Source organism: Typopeltis vanoorti, chromosome 14 (genome assembly GCF_054136105.1).
Source record: "Typopeltis vanoorti isolate ZY-2024b chromosome 14, IOZ_Tvanoo_1.0, whole genome shotgun sequence".
Lineage (NCBI taxonomy): Eukaryota > Metazoa > Arthropoda > Arachnida > Uropygi > Thelyphonidae > Typopeltis > Typopeltis vanoorti.
In genome coordinates, this window is record NC_143562.1 from 71,445,994 (window position 1) to 71,465,408 (window position 19,415).

General features: G+C 35.7%; 1 protein-coding gene across 1 annotated transcript; it reads left to right on the top strand.

The window, feature by feature from the left end:
* The first annotated feature begins 989 nt into the window (after nt 1-989).
* Nucleotides 990-17,952, top strand: LOC150099623 (uncharacterized). Its single transcript, XM_090404094.1, has 6 exons — nt 990-1,143; nt 8,431-8,486; nt 11,016-11,123; nt 11,925-11,957; nt 14,411-14,446; nt 17,595-17,952. The coding sequence occupies exons 1-6, from the start codon at nt 1,023-1,025 to the stop codon at nt 17,640-17,642; spliced, it is 402 nt and encodes a 133-aa protein (XP_090260220.1). The 5' UTR covers nt 990-1,022; the 3' UTR covers nt 17,643-17,952.
* The last annotated feature ends 1,463 nt before the right edge of the window (nt 17,953-19,415 follow it).

A 19,415-nucleotide genomic window follows, 5' to 3' on the forward strand; every position in this document is an offset into this window, starting at 1 on the left:
AGGCATATGGTTGCGAAGACCATAGCTACTAGGATAACCGCGCGGACACAAGAAATATAAGAACATATCAATGCTTGAAATATTATCAATGAACGTAAATGTAAAGATAAAGTAGCAGGAATTACAAAAGATAGAGATGAGTTTGTGTTAATCGGAAATGTTTGATGAAAGTAAATGTACAATGTGAATAAAGAATTAAAAATAAAGGTAATATATAACAGGGTTTCCCTTGGAAATAAATAAAATATTGCAAGCAGAGTAGAATCTGAAGTATTCCTATGGCAGGATTCAACCTTACGACAATTCCTAAAAAAACTGGATCCCACTATCCTGTAAACTTAAAAATACATGAAACTGCTGACATTATATGTCTAATTTAAAGCATAACATCAGATGCCTTTAGTATAACATGTATTTTTTTAATTTATGCACTTCTCTGCATAAAAGAAAAATAATAATAATTACACCGATGCATATTACTAATACCGCATATTTCTTAACCGTCATTCACTGCAAACCTACAGAAAAACCGATAAATTAATGTACCTTGAAATGTCTGCAGGATTTTTGCTGATTATATAAATTTTCATTAGTTAACGATTGCAGGAAATTTTATCACCAGTGGCATACACGAACATTATTTCCTGCGAACAATTTGATAAGGTTTTCATCTATAAATCAGTAAATGAAAAAAAAAAAACACAGAAAAAAGAATATCTAGGAAGTCCGATTTAATTAAAAGCAAAAATGGCAGGAAACATATGATTATTCCATGCACTTTTAAAACAATTTAGCAAGTTGTGAAGCTGTAAATCAGTATCTGAAAAAAAATACCAGGAAACAAACCACACGGAAGTGATCAGGATAATTAATTCGACGGAACTTTTTTTCGATTCAATTAAAACCAAAGAAAAAACGACAGGAAACACGTAATCATTTCTCTCCCTTTGAACATATATCCTACATAATAATCAACCATTTTCATTACGAACTCCGTTTGAACTCTCTTTCTGCTAACAAAAATGCAAGCTCAACTTTCCCTATTCGTATTTTTGTTGTTCCCTGTGTTCTGTTGGACATTTGCATTTCCTCAAGAAGATGAAAATAATCAAGCTCCAAAAGGATCAGAGGATGTTATTTGCCGTAAGTATATGTTATCTATCGTTTCGCAATCTTAACTGTGTGTGATGTTAGCAGCGCGAGTAGTCACATATATTATTTCACTCATATGCACGTATATATAACAGACGTTTCAGTGCTCATTCTCTGAGTAAGCGTCCATGACATTTCTAATTCATCTTGTTCCTAATACTAGTGGTATCAGAAAAATGTGCTGATACTAACTTCGTGAAATCAGCACAGAGAAGTGCAGTAATCCTGATATATTCCCTCATGGTCAGTGCCGAAAAGGCCATTAATATTATAAGAATTTTGTGTAAATGAACAACAGATATCAAACTTAATATGGGAAGTTTTGCACGTGTGATTTTTCCAAGTTCTTAACTGGATTGTTTGCATAATACACAGGAGAGCCAAATTATGGTATATAAAGGATTTGATTCTTGTTAAGATAAGTAAGTAAATGAATTTATAAAAACCACAGATTTTATCTTTAGTTGTTTTATTAATATTTATTGCATAGATAAACGTGGATAATAGAAGAAAGTAGAAAGTAGAAGAAAGTACTGCGCATCATTTCAGTGAGAGAAGTGAAGATTAGGAATGAGAAAGAAGAAATGTACTTATATTTTCTTGAGGAACTGGAGGCTGTAGTAGATGGCGAATGTTTAATGATGAAGACAGTTTCGGAGGACAGAAGTAGATTGAATAAACGAAGAAGAGGTGAGGTAGATTCGGGTCGATTCCAGTAGTATTAACAAGTGAATCTGGAAACAACTCCTCTTGTTTAACAAGCAAAAATATGAGGAGAACGATGGGTACCAATTCAGTGGGGCAATATCCCTATAAGTGCCTATATAAGCGAATAGACATAAAACAGTGCATATGTGTAACAGAGATTGAAATCAGTCCAGGAGGAAGATCATTTACGAAACATAACGTTTGTCAAACTAGAGAGAGGAGAGAGAAGGGGTAAGTTATTCAAATCCTTGCCGAAAACGAGATTATAATAAGGTCATTTCTTCCAGGAGGGAACTGGTTTGCGAATTTCAAAACAGCATATTATTAAAAGAAGCATCGATCACCCAAGATAAGAATTCTTATTATTAAGTGACACCTCCAGGGAATCCAAAGACTTACCGAAGGAAGGCACCTACTACAGAATTCTCCATCTCCATCACTCAATCCCACAACTACAACGAGCCAAAACTACACCAACGCCATCTACCACCCTCCCAAAATATTTTCACAGACGATCAAAAACATTCATATCCACGGTGGGATTCGAACTTGCAGTCTCGTGGCTGGACAATGGATGTGCTAGCCACAGGGCCAAGCAGGCCGGCTAAGGAATAATAATAAACAGAATATTGGTGGTAGCATTGTGCAGTTAAAGAAATAGAAAAATTCGTAGAACACATTAATGAGATGAATCCAAAAACACTTAGTTATCTTTGAATTAAGAAAGTACATCACTCCTATAGTTCGATGTTTCGTGATATTTCAAATCAGAATGAATTCGCTTATAACATTCATCTGGGAATGAGAAATAAATGGACATAAACCTCTCTGTGAGACAGAAACGTAGAACCATAAACAGACATTTATGTTGTGGTCATGCTTAGAAGGAACTGCTAAGTGTTACCATACCTTACCACGAAGGACAATATAACATCTGCTGGTCCTCTGCAAAAGAACGTTTAGAACCGAATATGCCAACTTGGGTTTCCATGGTAGGACCACAATGTGAGGCTCCATATTACCCCAACCAACATTCACCATTAAGTGGTGCAAAGAGCGTGCACTGTACACTGAGACGTGGAAGCTATGTAATAGAGAAAGAAATCAGGCATCATCATCTACCGAACAGTGTAGGAGTGGCAGATGTTCCGAGAATGTCCCCTTCCAGAGTGCATAACCGGAGCTGTGAAATTAGGAATCCGCGCTGTGATGTTAAGGACAGGTTTTCCTGGTTTAGCCTTGGACTTCTGTTTGTGGTCCCACGAGCACCGAACTACCAAAGGTATCTGAACATTCTGGACAATGCAATGCTTCCTACGTTTCACGAGGTGACCATTGTAATACAGTGCATCGACTCCTCAGGCTGCAGCTGTTAACGCGTGTTTTATGGACATGAACGTTATCACACTTGGCTCGTCTCCACAGACCACTGGTCTCAACCCTATTTAACATTTGTGGGATGAAATGGAGCGTCGGGTCAAGTCACGAGACGTCCACGCCACAACAGTCCATTACCTGATTAAATGCCTACAGGAAAAATGGTCCAGAATTCCCATGGACCTTTATTTCGATGCTATCTGTTTATTTCTTTCCGAGAAGCTTAATATTATATACGGTTAGTGCTCATACATGATGATAAGGAAACACAGTTCGATATATAATATTCTTACTTCGAGATTTAGCAAATTTGCTTCATATAAATCTCCTTCATTATTCACGAAGGTAGGAAAAGCGCCAATTTAAACCGGAAGTACATAAAATGCAACTGAACTTCGAAGAATGATCGTGGATACTTTTTGATCTGCAAAGTCCATAGACTGAATAGAATGCGCTAATATTGTTGACGATGTAAGAAACACATTAATACGATAAGAAAGCATTATCAGTGAAGTTGTCATTTAAAAAAAAAAAAGAAAATTCGTTGTTGCCTGTAAGACAACCACTGCACTTAAAATCTAATAGCAAAGAAAACGTATTTCACAAGTACATGGTTGACTGAGGCTACGCTCGTAAATCCATTGAAGAAGCAAATAATGGACGCGTGTGACATTTTCATAAGAATTCACTATGCACAGAAAGCTTCAAAGTATTAGCATATCTACAAAAGTTAGTTTCGCTTCAGGTATTTATGACTGCTTGATCATAAATACATGAAGGTTTAATCACAACTAACAAAAGTGTAATAACTATTGCTATTAGACTTTAACTGAAACTATTACATTCGAAGCCCGCTAGAGGGCTGCATGGTCTGTAGTGTTTTCAGAGAATTTCCGAAAGCTAAGTATAATTTTGAGTGAAAATTGGAATATAGTTTTAAATCATAACGTAATATTGTCTAATTTTGGTAGCTTGTTGTGTCTGTGTGATTTTGGTGTGAATTCCGTTATTTAATTTAGTATTTTAATGATACGTTTCATAGATTTGCTCATGGCGCCAATGCGACGTAAGATAATGGCGTCCAAAAATACGACGCCATTGTGCAAAAGCTGTAATGTGAGAGAGTTTGTCCAATGTGATGTGTGTGTAGGATGTATGCATTCCTGAATGAGGCTGGAGCTTGGATTGAAAGTGATAGTGGTGGGAGAATGTGCAGAAAGTGTAAGCAAAGTGAGGAGTTGAAGTATGTGTCAGGTGGTGAGACAGTTATGGTTGAAGAAAGCCAGAATGTGAGTGAAAATAGTGGCTTGATAGGGAATTGCGATGTACAAGATGGCAATGAGAGCGGAAATGCAACTATAGAGAGAGAAAATATGGTTTAAATGATAAAAAAAAATGAGGAATTATTTGTAGGAAGTGAGATCGCTAGGTTGCGCGAAGTGATACAAAATCCGCAGTGGCAGTTAGAGCACCTGCAAAACTCCTTCCAGAGTCATTCGGCTAACGTAAATAAACAAGTGTTTGAAAGGAAAAATAAGCGTAAGGGTGGGAGAATTTCTGAAATGAAGGAAAGACTGTTGCATGGTCACTCGTTATTAAGAGGAGTGATAGATGGGAGTTTAACTAAATCGTACTTACCGGGTGCGAAATTTAAGGATGTAAGTGAGAGTATTAGAGGGCAAAAACAGAGGGTGAAAGAGTTGATAGTTGTGGCGGGTACGAATGAATTGAAAGCAGATAAATTTTTTATGAGAGAGGACTTGAAAGTAATGTTAAAGGTAGCGAAAGAAAAGAGTGACAGATTTAGAATGGTGAGTCTGTTGCCGCGGTGTGGCAGAGAGGAGTTTAGGAGGGCCATAATCGCAAATGACATTATGCGCAGGTTATGCAGACGGTGTGGTATGGAATTCGTGGACGTGTGGAATGAATTTGATGGGCAAAAGAATTTATACAAGATGAATGGCCTGCATTTGAATGGATTTGGTGTGCGGAGACTGGAAAAAGTGTTGCTGAATGAAGTGAAAATGGATGTGCAGAACCAGGGAAACTAGAACTACCAAGGAGAGGGGGTGGGAGGTGGATATGCGGACATCAGTGAAACAGTTGAGTGTAAGAATGTATATAATGTACCCGAGCCAGTACTAAGGACAAAAAATGGGAATGGGATATTTAGAATAACGCATCAAGATAGGGGTGGGACAATGGGACCACTGCATTTCATGTATACTAATACCAGGAGTATTAGGAACAAGAAGGAAGAATTTTTGGCCTTGATTGGCTCTTCCTGGCCACAGGTTATTGGCATTAGTGAAACATCGCTGACGGAAGATGATATAGTTACTGGAATAGAATGTGTAGGTTATTGTGTGTTTAGGAGGGACACAGAGAATAAAATGGGGGAGGGGTGTCATTGATGATTGCTGATGAACTGCAGCCAAGGAGAATTGAAGTTATATCGCAGGATACTGAAAAGAGTTCATTTGAGGCTATTTGGTGTGAGATTGAGACTGGCAGAATAAAATATACAGTTGGGTGCTGCTATAGACCAGGTGATGGAATAGATGGTGGAGATGCTATGCATAAATACATTGATGAAATGAGTGGAAGGAGGGTAATTATTATTGGGGATTTCAACTATGGTTGAAATCCCCAATAATAATAACATTGATTGCAAGGAGGAGAGGACAGATGTGAGGAAGGAAATGGATTTTATTCAATAATTAAGGGATAACTATCTGATATCTGAGACAGCATGTAATTGAAAATACTAGGGGTGTGAGAGTGCTTGACTTGGTAATAGCATCTGAGAATTTGACTGTAATGAATATGACCATGTTGCCGCCTATTGGTGAGAATGATCATAAGGCTTGACCTGTGAGGTGGTTAAAGGTGTGGAATTTTCGATAAAGACAGGGTATATGTGGAATTACCGTGCTGGCATGTATGACAAGCTTAGCAGATTGCTTGGATTAGTGCCATGGCATGTACAACTGCAAGGGCTGGATGTCGATAGAGCATGGGAAGTAGTGAAGGAGCATTTACAGGAGGTTATGGCTGATTGTATACCTAGGATCCGAATAGTAAAACAAGTAGGTGTTAAATGGATGAATAACACCATTAAGCTTGAGCTGCAAAAAAAGAAACAACTGTGGAGGGAATTTAAAGAAAGAGATGACCTGCAAGTACACGAACGGTATAAAGTGCAGGCCAGAAGTGTAACGAGTGTGGTAAAAAAAAAAAAAGCAAAAGTGGATTATGAAAGGAAACTAGCTATGCAAGCTAAAGATAATCCCAAACAGTTCTTTCAATATGCTGCAAGCAAGAAAAAACTGTACACGGCAAAATGATTTTAAGGAATGACGATGGTCAGGAGGTCACTGAATAAGTCGATATATTGGAGTTACTGAGCGAACACTTTGCAAAAGTATATATCATCCAAGTGGTAACATTGAAAAAATGAAGGAACCATTAGTTTATGCGGGAATTGTGATGAATCAAGTGGAGGTGAATAGTCTATTACAGAACCTTAATGTGAAAACATCTGTGGGATTGGATGCTATACCGGCATGGGTCTTGCGTGAAGTGGCTAAATAATTATCAGTGCCCTTGACCATGTTGTTTAATCTGAGTCTCTGGTCTGGTTTAGTCCAGAAGGTGTGGAAAGAGGGGAATATAGTTCCACTGCATAAAGGAGGATCCAAGACTACGGTTGCAAATTACCGACCGATCAGCATGTCAGGAGTCGTTGTCAAGGTCATGGAGAAAGTAGTCAAGGGAAAAATACAGGAATGGATTGATGAAAATGAGATACTGTACGGAGGTCAGCATGGCTTTATGAAGGGTAGATCAGTAACTTGCTCAAGTTTTATAACAAGGTGACTGAATGGATAAGGGTAATGGGTTTACAGTGATACTGGTGGACCTGGAAAAGGCGTTTGACAGGATACCACATGAAATTCTAATCCGTAAACTACAACATATGGGAATGGATATAGGGTTGGTGAGATGGATAGGTGGGTGGTTGATGGAGAGATATCAAAATGTAGTTTATTCAGGAGTAGAGTCCAAAAGACGGCCTGTGACTAGTGGTATGCAGCAGGGTTCTGCTCTTTGACCACTGCTGTTTAATTTGTTCATTAACGATATAAGGAAGGATCTAAGAGGAACAGTTCATTTGTTCGCTGATGATGCAAAGTTGGGTAGAGAGATATTGAATGCAGAAGATGTCAAAATCTTGCAGGACGACTTGGATAGATTGGAGTTCTGGGCTAAGGAGAATGCATGTCAATTTGATGTACCAAAATGTAAGGTTATGCATTTTGGGGTGAAAAGATTAGCAGCAGTATACCACATTGGTGGAACTGTACTCCAGGAGATTGATGAGGCCAGGGACTTGGGAGAGTGAGATGAAGTTTAGGAGGCACATTGCAAAAGTAGCTAAATCAGCTCATCAACTCCCTTGGTTGTTGAAAAATACCTTGACGAGCAGAGACAAGCAAGTTATTGTACCTCTGTACCGAACCTTGATAAGACCTCATCTCGACTACTGTGCCCAGATTTGGTCACCTAGGTTCCTTCTTGATGGGGAGGAGGTGGAGAGAAACCAGAGGCGAGTGACTAAGATGATAGAGAGTCTATGGAACGAACCATATGAAAACAGGTTGAGATTTGTGTGTTGCAGAAATTAGTTGATAGGCGGAAAAGGAGAGATATGATTGAGACATTCAATTGCTAAAGGGTTTCTATAGGATTAATTCAGAGGATATTTTTGAGATCAGGACTGGTGGTGGGAGAACTAAGGGACACCTATGGAAGCTGGGAAACAGTGTGGTTAGCAGAGAGGTTAGAGCTGAGTTCTTTACTTTTAGAATGGTAAAGGAGTGGAATAAGCTGCCAGAGTCTGCTGTGGGTGCTATGACGGTGAGTGAGTTCAAGGCAAGGTATGATAGATACTGTCGTATAGTTGTGTGGACATGATGTTTAGGGCCTCCCTCGATGAGTCTAAGTACTCCCTGGAGTCGCTCGTAATAATAATAATAATAATAAAATATTCTGATGAAAAACTTTCATGCTATTATTTTTATTTGCTGCTTTTACCATATACTTTTCTCCATCGAACTCAGTGATGTTAACAATATTAGCATTGCAATATTTTTGAAAACGTCTTTAGAAATTATACGTTAATATTTTTAGGTTCCCCCGAAACAATAACATCAACAGAAAGATGCCTAAATCTAATTGTTGGAGAGGTAAGTAGAAAATTTTTTAGCTATCTAAAATAAATATATAACGCTATTCTTTTTCTTCTCCTTCCTCTCAAATCATCAGCTGACACTCCTCACAAAATTCCTTCAGTGGATTTTGAAATGTGCTTTGTATACTCATGCTTTTTTATTTATTTATTTATTTTGACATCTATTCGTTTTATCATATGCGTCTTACACTTTTTTGACTTTTTAGAATAAATCCCTCATGGAAAAGCCTTCTTTGGATTTATGTTGAAGATTTGGAATGAAATAACGGTAGGTGTCGTTGGTGTAGTTTCGGTTAGAATGAACTGTAGAGCAGACAGAGTTGTAGATTGTCCATCCTCGATGAGTCTTTGGACTCCCTGGAGGTGTTATAAAATAATAATAATAATAATCAGAAAGGGATTAAATCATTTAATAACTGAATTAAACATTTACAACCTGACGTATTGCCATTTCAAGTTAGCATTTATAGTAATTTTTATTCAGTAAGAAACAAACTTACTGAACAAAAATTAAAATGACCTCAGGAACGATGACAGTCACGTGTAAATATGGAGAGTGGTGACATTCTGTGATTACTGCTGACACGAACAGGACAGTGAGCCAAAATTTTAAGAAGGAATTCCCATCGGTGTTCGCTTCCCATTCTTTAGTTTCTGTAGCATATTCAGCAGTTTCCAGGTTTTTCAATGTGACCTGAGCAGCTGCCTTGATTTTTTACCCCTGATGAAAGGTTCGTCACCCAGAACATGTGCTATATCGCTTCTTCTTTTTTTTTTTTTGGTTGGTTCTCCGCATTTATTTATTTATTTATTCATGTGATGTGGAGTTTCCTCCCTTTTCTCCCCCGTCCCTATTGGGGGGAGTTGAGCCCCCTCATGGGGAGGTTAAGTATTAATGGCTGTAGATTCGTGTGTTCACCGGCAGGTTTGCCTGCTTGCAGGATAAAAAACCCAAGATAAACTGGGGGGGGGGGAACGATGCTGTCCACGCCCAAGACCGGCTAACTTGCTTATGACTGAGGAAATACCTTAAGCTCCTGACGTTGGCGACGGAAATCGAACCCAGGACACTCCTTCCCCAGGAAAATGGGTGCGAAGCGCATAGCCACAAGGCTACCGCGCGGACGATGTCCCCATTGAATATATTTTTATGTACATTTCTAACTACCATTGTACACATTGTATTCGTCCCGTCTGTCCCGAGAATCGGATGCCTGGGAATGATTCGATTACGAGTCTTAATTTATCAGTGTTTGCATAATGAGTGCTTGCAATATTTTCATTTATGAAAATAACTAGTAAGTGCTTGTTTGCAGATCACTCAGGGTTTGCATTATGAGCCCCAAGCATATATTTTCGTTAATTCTTTGGTTTTTGGTACAATGCTGCTTCTTTTGCGATATATATTCTTAATCCAGCTTATATTTTTTTTGGTTCATTTCTTTATTTCGAAACAGACTTCGTTGTTTTAAATCTTAACAAAACTTCAGATTAAAACTTATTCAACTGTCGGCTTAAAGTTTATGAAATTTATCATTACTTTTTTGAACAGTATCATTTTAAGTTATGCATTCATGAAATCGATTTTTGGAATTTCATTACTAAGAACTACGTCAATTATACAATTCTTGTTCACTTGGATATTGTTCACTTTCTATTGCCCAATTCTCACTGTAACGATTAACCACAACACTCCATTGAAAATAATTAAATTCCAATTTTTTTTTTTTTGTTATTTCAGAGTGATCTGCAAAGAAGCTCTTACTAGTTATTTTAATAAATGCTCATTACGCAACCCCTGATAAACCACTGTCTGGTAAAATTGGTCCCGTTTTGGTTCTGTCTATAATTGATAACTGCGTATAACTTAAAAAGACTTTTCACACGTCCAGAAGAGCAACATTTGTCCTTCCATACGATTGACCTGGTATTCTCTCTTGATAGAAATGACAGACCTCTTGGTACGAAACACTTAAGACTTTATTGCACCTTACCTTTACATCATAGGAAGTCTGCAGTAACGAAAAGCTAGTCTAGTAGGAATGGAAAGTCAGTTTGAATTTCTTCGATTTCGATGAATAGTTAGCTATTTAGCTGCATCTCACTATTTCATGTTGAAGAGAAGAAATCCAGTAATTCACAGCTCACCTACTTTAGAATGTTACATGTATTATTGCAACATGCACGTTCAAATATTGTTGTCATGCTTTAGGGAAAGAATCGCTTTTCAGATCGTTTTCAACGTGTGTTGATGTCCTACAGATGCGCTTACATACTCGTTGATAAATAATATTAGTTCAGCTAATCACTGAGGATAAGTCAATTCACATTTATATTTTGTTAATGTTTGCGTAAGTGATGAAAGCAAGAATATATATGTGAATTGACTTCACATACATATGTGCATACCTATGTTGTTTACTAATATTAATTTTAGATGTATTTCATATAGATATCTAATTTCGTATATTATACTGGGTTATAACTGAAAACGTCATCCACTATTAATGCGCTTTTCTTTTAGATGCGTGATATAATTCACGACTGCATATCAATTCACCTTCCCCAAGAGGAAAATCCACTTTCAGCATTCGTTAGTAGCTACTGCAAGGAGGAAGATGCCGGATTACAGGTAAATTTAATACACAGCTACTGCATTTTAAAATATACATATAAATAAAATACAGCGTACTACCCTGCTGTTTACGCCCAAGACCGGCTAACTTGGCTATAGTTGAGGAATATTCTTAAGCTCCTCACGTCGTCGTCGACGGAAATCGAGCCTAGGACACGCCTTCCTCAGGCATATGGTGCGAAGCGCTCGGACATAAATTATGGTGTTATCTTCGTCAATTGAATGCAACGTTTTATATTAAATTGTAGATCTTGAGATTTACAACATGGAGGATGTGAAGACTCATTAAAATAAAAGTTATTAAAATAAGTTATGATAGATGACAAAGTGATATTGTGAATGTACAATTATGTCTCGTATAATCACTACAGATTTTTCAGCTTGAAGAAAAGACACTCAGGTTAGGAATGGTTTCTGATAATTTCCTGATTATAAATTATTTGGATTTTAAACTAATGGCAAAAGCAACTCAATATGTGAGGCCAGTGTATTATGCATGTTAATTATGTCTGTATTCAAGGCTCCTTTGTTTGTTTTTTTGAGGTAGAAACATTTTTGTCCCTCAAATTTTTCGGGAGTAAAAACTCTTTCACCACCATATGAGATTGATGAACTCACCTTCAGTTGAAAAGTCCGGATAAGGTTCTTCGCGTGTTAAGAAGGGATCAACCCTGCTTTTTTTCGAGTACATAAATACAAATAAAACAAATACATACATATATTGAATATAAATTTGATTTCAACAATGAATGATTATAAGCAATTTCTGAAGATTTTTTTTCTTCTAATTCAATTTAGATTATTTCCTGCGGAGACCAGAGACTCGACTATGTAAGTATTCTTCATTCCTTATTCAGAAATAGGTTTCATTTTTAATGCAATATTAATAAATTGTATTTAGCATACTGTCTGGAATGGCTTAAATTTAAATAGAGTGAAATATGAATTTTTTATCAGGTTTTAAATGACTTATTTACTATTAAATAAACTATTAACTAAACTGTCTTCGAGAGCTATTTTTTTTTTAAAGCACATTTTAGAAAAATGATTTGTTTCCTTAAACGTCAATCATAATTTATTTATTGCTCTCTTTTCCTTGTCTTTACATAGCAGATATCACTTGATATGCAGTTTCAATATCTTTCTTTGGTATTTGTTGGGTTTGGAATTAACAACGACAGAATTACTGTGGAATTGCTTTGGTTTTCTGCTAACATGCATTTAGTATATTAAGATTTGTTGATCGATTTTTGATGATAAGAGAGGAGTATTTTTCTCATATTGTGAGAGTTTAATGTGTCTTTGATATCATCAGAGAAAGTTTTTTAAGTTAATTATTGATGATTAAATCTAAAGTTGTTCTTCTTGCTATCTTCTTTCATATGAACTGATCTTAGATTTGCAGTTAGTCAATCATTCTGGGAAAAAGCATCTTAAATGCTTTGTTGCACTTTGAGCATATGATCCTACATGTATAAGCTACTCTGAAATACAATTCTCAATTGTTTAGTGTTTTTCTTACAATTATTTGTTAACTGTTGGACCTGATTTTGTTTTTATTAGTTATGTTCCGTTATAATTATCTTTAGACAATTCCCAATAGTTTGACGTGAACTTCACCCCATAAATCGTTTTCATCTTGCATCATATATTTTAATATTCTTCACTTTTATTCTCAAGTCATTATATTCTTTTGTAATCTTTTACTTTTTTTACGTTCTAATTTTTAATCACTAAGTTTTAATTTTTATATTTTACAAGATTTAAAGTGCTTTACTAATAATATACCATCAATCGTTATCGGATTTATTATTTTCTTTTCATTAGTGTCCTCCTAGTATATTTGTGCTCTAAACTCTTTTATTTACATCATTTTTTCATTTTAAAATTCAGTGGAGCTCTAGCATATTAATATACCTATCACAATTATCATACTATTTCATCACCATATTAAGTCATCCCCGATCTCCACTTAAAATTTCAATGATAGTTATTTTCAAAAGAACAAGAAGGGTAGACAATACATATGAACGCTTCATTACATTTTAATTTTAATTATAAAGTAGAATAACAGTGAAAAGACACGTTCTCATCTATAATGCTATTTAATAAAAGCTTTGCTTATCTCTTTATAACAGTAACCCAAATTTTTCATTGCACTTGAATGCTTTGGTAATCATGTTAATCTGTACAATGAAATCGTTCTATATAAAGTATTTGTCGATAAAATAAAATAAAATAATGTTCACTTCTTGATGTTTTGACTGGCGTAATGGTGTCCATAAAATATCATTCCTTCTTATTTTGATGCCAGTGATATGATATAATGCATTATAGGAAGCGGGTAGAATGAAATGCACTCATTTAGTTTAATAAGTCCAATACTCTGACCATACTCTGATCTTTCAATAGTCGTCGTCATTCTCTATACACCTTTTCCATTACTGAAGTAGAGATGATGCTGGAGGTCTTCGAGAATAGTTGAATTCAGCTTATTTTCGTCCTCCAAAAATAGTGTATCTAAGAATGCTTCCATCATACGACAAAACTGGTATTCTCGGCGGTAGGTAGGTAGGTGATTCGGGCTATTGGCGAGAAGGAATGATCAATCCAGACAGATGTTTCAATTTTATGTCTAATACGCAGTATGTGTGAGCCTAAATTTGGAGGTCTTCGAATCTCTGTTAAATATAACATTATATAATAATATTCTATATATGACTTATAACTAAACCGTTCTGGAGCATTCTCTGATATTTCAACAGTCGTCGTCATTCTCTATACATCTTTTCTACTACTGAGGTAGTGATGCTGCTGGAGTTCAGATGCTGGACTTCTTCGAGAATAACATGAATTCAGCTTATTTTCGTCCGTCAAAAAGAGTGTATTTAAGAATCCTTCCATCACCCGACAAAACTGGTTATACTCGGGCTATTGACGAGAAGGAATGATCAATCCAGCCAGATATTTCAATTTTATGTCTAATAGTCAGTATGTGTGAGCCTAAATTTGGAGGTCTTGAAATCTCTGATAAGCATGTAACACTTAAAGAAATAGAGAAATAAAGAAGAACGACTGTTGTTTGATTTATAAATTCAAAGATTCTCGTGATACTAAAACAGATTAAATGAAAATATTTGGTAACCATTTTGGTGTACTTCGTATATAACTGCTAGAATTAAAATATTGCTTAAGTGATATAATTAGCCTATTTAATTTCAAAATGAGAAGCAAATCATGGTTCTTAAATAAACATTATTTGATAATGTTGTTCTAAATTTCAGAATCCACTAATTAGAGAAGAGCAAAAAGAATACTTCGTAAGTACTCGTTTAATCTTTTACTCCTAAGATAGCATAAATATCTCTGTACTTAAGCAATGTTAACTTTTATTATAGACATATTGTCCTTATGATACTCGGCCTTTCCAAGTGGCATATCTGCTTCTAGTGGAGGACAATTCTCAGAAATGGAACTGCCACTTTTAATTCTTGTTCTTTATTCCTCTATTTTGGCTTAGTCCGCTGATTCTTTTTTTTCCTGTCCTATTTTACAAACTAACCCTACTGGTATCAAAACACCTTTGCCCTGTTTGGACCGTATTGCGATCACAGGACATAAGAAGAATTTCGATTATGGATCTCAAAGTTTCGCCCCACAACGTAATGCAAAAACCATGATTAGTTGTTAGTTGGCTTACTGATAGTGATCAGCGGTATTGCAGTAAATCTACTCTCCCATTGTTTCAGAATAATGCGTAAGGAGTTCTGCTTGTTCATATATATATATACCTTTCGAGGTAATCTTGGTTCCAATTCACAGTGCGTTTATTTAATTTCCAAATTGTAGTCATCCGAAATATAAATGCAGCGTATTCAGCCAAACGACTGTCAGCGAAGCAGCGTTCTGTATTACAGATCTGCAGGCAGCAACAATGATAAAAAAAAAAAAACCTTGATCATCTATCAGTTACCGCAATCAGTGCCAAACTGAGTCATGAGATTAGAAAATTGTGAGTATGAAGAACAATATTTGTGTACTCTAGAACACGATATATATTAAGAGACCTTATTCTAGATTTGAGGAATATCGTACTATTTTCATTGACACTTACTTTCTATCCGACTCTCTTAAATTCGTTTGAGTACATGATGCCAACCCTTTCACTAAGAATGGGGTGTGTGTTCCATACAGATGTGGCTTGCGTTTAGTGCAGCACAGATAGCTGTCAAGGAGAATTCAATCACAAAATGCCTTCCTTCCATGGTGGTAGTTAATGCTCTATATGCTGATGATATAATAACTTGCTGTCATTCGATTAAAATGAGATTCAACGAAAGTCAAATACAACAAGAAATCATTACATATCTTCACGGGCTCTTAATAATCGGTTCAAGTTTTCAACAGGAAAAATGTGTCTGTGTACATTTCACCCTAAAGCACACTCGTCATCCAGATAAAGAGTTCATGATGGTAGTAATTTTTCCCGGTAGCAAGAGATGCAAAGGACAGATATATGAGAGAAACTTCTATGCACTTATAAACGTATTATACACACATATTTCGCAACCAAGGGAAACGTTAAAAGAGCATTAAATACCATTTGAATTCCCTACTCTACCAAATGGAATGCAGATCGATTTTTCTTTCTTCAACCAGAGAAAATAAAACACACAGGCAACACGATGGAACTGGGTGCCTCTTAGCTATGCCCTAAAAATAAAATATCCTTCCAGAGTAGGCAGTTCTGCATATGTTGATGGCATCACAAGTTATCCTTCTTTTAATAGCAACGGACGTCTCATACGTATTATTAGTGTAACTTCATTTTTAATACTCTCAGAACCAAACACTCTGATGTGATTTAGACTTTTTAGTTTAAAGACTTCATTTAGATCTGTTTTGGTATTTTTGAATATCTGCTTGCCATTCAAATTGCGCTTGTATACTTGAAAGAATTCGCTAACAAATATATATATATAAGGATCTACACTAATTAAGTTCTTTATAGATCATCTCGAGTCCTATGTACAATCTACTTTGGGTGCGTCATAATATTCCACAATTAAGATCGTTAAATAATAATAAATTTAAGATCCTTAATTTTGATGTTCGGTTGTGTTTGGAATCTCAGCGACCTTGGGATTATGGTGTTCGAGGTTTCAGACATAGTGATTATGCCATCTCACGATTTTCGCAGATTCCGTTTATGAGTTCCGTATAGATTTTCTGTCCTGTCCCGATTTGCGCTCACGCGTAGACAAACACTTTTTACCGTATAGGCATTATGAACCGAAATTCTGCAGAATAGGATGGATACTCCTTTTTCCTGGAGGAATCATATGCCTGTAAAAGAGGAGGAAAAATCCCAGATAAACTGGTGGAAAAACCCTGCTGTCCACGCCCAAGACCAGCTAACTTGGCTATGTGTGAGAAAGATCCTAAGCTCCTCACGTCTTCGACGGGAATCGAACGCAGGACACTCCTTTCCCAGGCATATGGTTGCGAAGCGCAAAGCCACTCGGCTAAACGCGCGGACATAGATGCTACACACAATGAATATTAGCAAGTTTAGAAATCAATGTCCTTCATCTTTTGCAAGAGGACTGAGCAATAAATTACCCGAGATTAATCCTGAAATTAAGTTTTAGCACTCCAGTCAACGTAAAGATAATATAGATAAATAAAGAGGAATTTAACTATTAAAATTAAATTTAATTTCCTACTAAAGATCCATCATTCCTTCTATAGTGAAATAAAATGAATCTTAAAATATTTTAATTTTACCAGAGAGTTTCTGAGCATATAGATTTGGGCATAGGTGTAATATTTGTTTATGCGAAAGACACAGTCTGTCTCCTTTAACCTGAACTTTTGTCAATTATTAATGCAATAATTAGATCGACTGTTTCCCCACTCTTATGCCTATCAGTGATGAGGGAAAACCTAAGAGAGAGAAAACGATCATTGACCATAGTGTCATTTTATTAATAAGTAAATTTATTGTGGGAACTTAAGTTGGTGTTATGAATATTCAAATATTGTGCTTAGTCCTTTCTCGGCTTCTTCTTTTATTTCTCAATCTCGGACCTCCTGATGTAGGTGCATATGATTCATATTTCGTTAAGGCTGGTCTTTCATTATTAGAAACTCTTAATAATCTCTGAGATTTCAGGGATCATTGAGATATTCGAAGATCTGGAAAGATTTGAAGCAGGATATTTGAATCATACCTCGTTATAGCATTATGTAATTACTTGGTAAATATAACTGTATTTCAATTGAATATAAAAATTTAATTATTGAATATAAAAATGTAATTAATTGGTAAATATAATTGTATTTCAATTGAATATAAAAATGAAAACACTAATAAAAATAAGGATGTCTTCCTTGCTTTTCACCTATAAATTTCTTTTTATTTATTTTTGCTCTTGTTAACCAATTTTCTTAATTATATCTCTTAAGGATTGCATTCTTCAGCTTCGAAAAAGCTTAGCAACACCAGATATCTAATATCCAACGGACGACGACATTGAACTTCAGAACGCAAACTGAGATTAAGAAGAGCGACGAAATTCTGTTAATATTAATTTTCTTAATTAAAGTTATACAGACACAATATGTATTGTGATCTGTACTCTGTAATAACATATTGTAACAGCTAATATATATCTGTAGTTCAGAATTTAAATGTGTATTTGTGTCGTCTGTAAAGATTCATATGTTCAGGAAGGCAATACGCTGAAGGAGATGGATAACAAGATGATTTTAAAATGAAATATTAGATGAAAATCTGTATTTAATATTAATAAAAATAATTAAGAATAAACACAATCTTGTCTGCTTTTCTGTTAAAATGAAGTAAACACACTGAGAGAAAAAACTTAATCCAAACGTCATGTGATGACATTGATTGAATTTAGAAACATGTCCATCTGTTATCAATAGCAAAGTGAAATAACACATATAGCCACAAGAAAGTTCATGAAACTCATGAAATTTCTCATCAAATAAACAAACAAATCAGCTATACTAGGAAATTACATTAAGGATTGGTAAAGTTGCTAGTGTAAGATGATTTCAACTCTTCATCATTAAAATGTTAATGAGAAAATCTCTTCAATTACTACCTCAATAAATCTTATAGCAGATATGCACGATGTCTAATACAAACTATAAATTTTCTGAAACTTACTAATGTATATTATATAATGAAAGACTGCACAGCCGTCGAGATTGCTTTGTGGCCAATAGATGATATTTTGAGTGCTAATCTCTTTACATGAGCTTCTCCTTTCTCACACATCTATTTTAAAGAGTAAGAGCCGAATCATAAAAAGTGGCAGCTCAAATAAAACACCGCAGTGCGTTTGAGAATACATTATCTTAGAGACACTAGTTTCTTTTTTTCTGCTGATTCCATCCACTCGAGTTCAAAACAACGATAACAACATCAGCGACAGTTATGAGGGGAGAACTTTATTGATATTTACAGACGTTTATTGACTTTTTTAAGATATGCATGATTTAGTTGTTTGGAAATTCCTCTTGAGGAAGGCTTATCCAGAAGAGAAAGGTGTATAGGATTAAAGAAGAAGGAGGAGAAGCGATTTACATACGAGTTTGTTCGGTGTCCAGCACTTCTTTTTCTGTACAAATGCAGAGCAAACGGGTGCTCGACATCTGCTGTACTTGTTTTAGCAGGTGCAACAGAGAGCCGAGGAATAGTGGTCGGCAGCTCAGTGGAGTGATTACCATTGAATTTCCTATGCCTGTGAGGTAGATGTTGAAATAAATCCATAATAGAGAGCTAATGATCTGATGTATTTATGCTTCGACAGACTAGAGGTACTCGTAAACATTCAATGACGAGTGATCAAGTCAGTTTGATATTAATGAGAGTAAAGGTAGGCGAGCTTGAAGAAATTAAAGAAATTGGAAGAATATGCGCACGTACATGAAACACAAAAGTTTAAATGTGTTTTTGTAAGGAATGGACATTGGCTCATGCTGCAGGTTTATTCAAATGTCTGTGAAAAGGCATTTATTATTGAACAACGAAGCACATCATTTTAATTTCAAAATCGAACTAGTAGAACTTTAAAGAACAGTTGAGGAGTTAGTTGTTTTCGATTGTTCAGCAGGTACTCTGCATGCTCCTACTTTAAAAATCTGATATGCGAATCGCTAAATGAATGGGTATTTCTTTCTCTAGTAAAATTATTAAATCATGAATTCACGAGTGTAATGATCTGCTTAATAAGCAGAAGAGAATAAAGTTTCTCA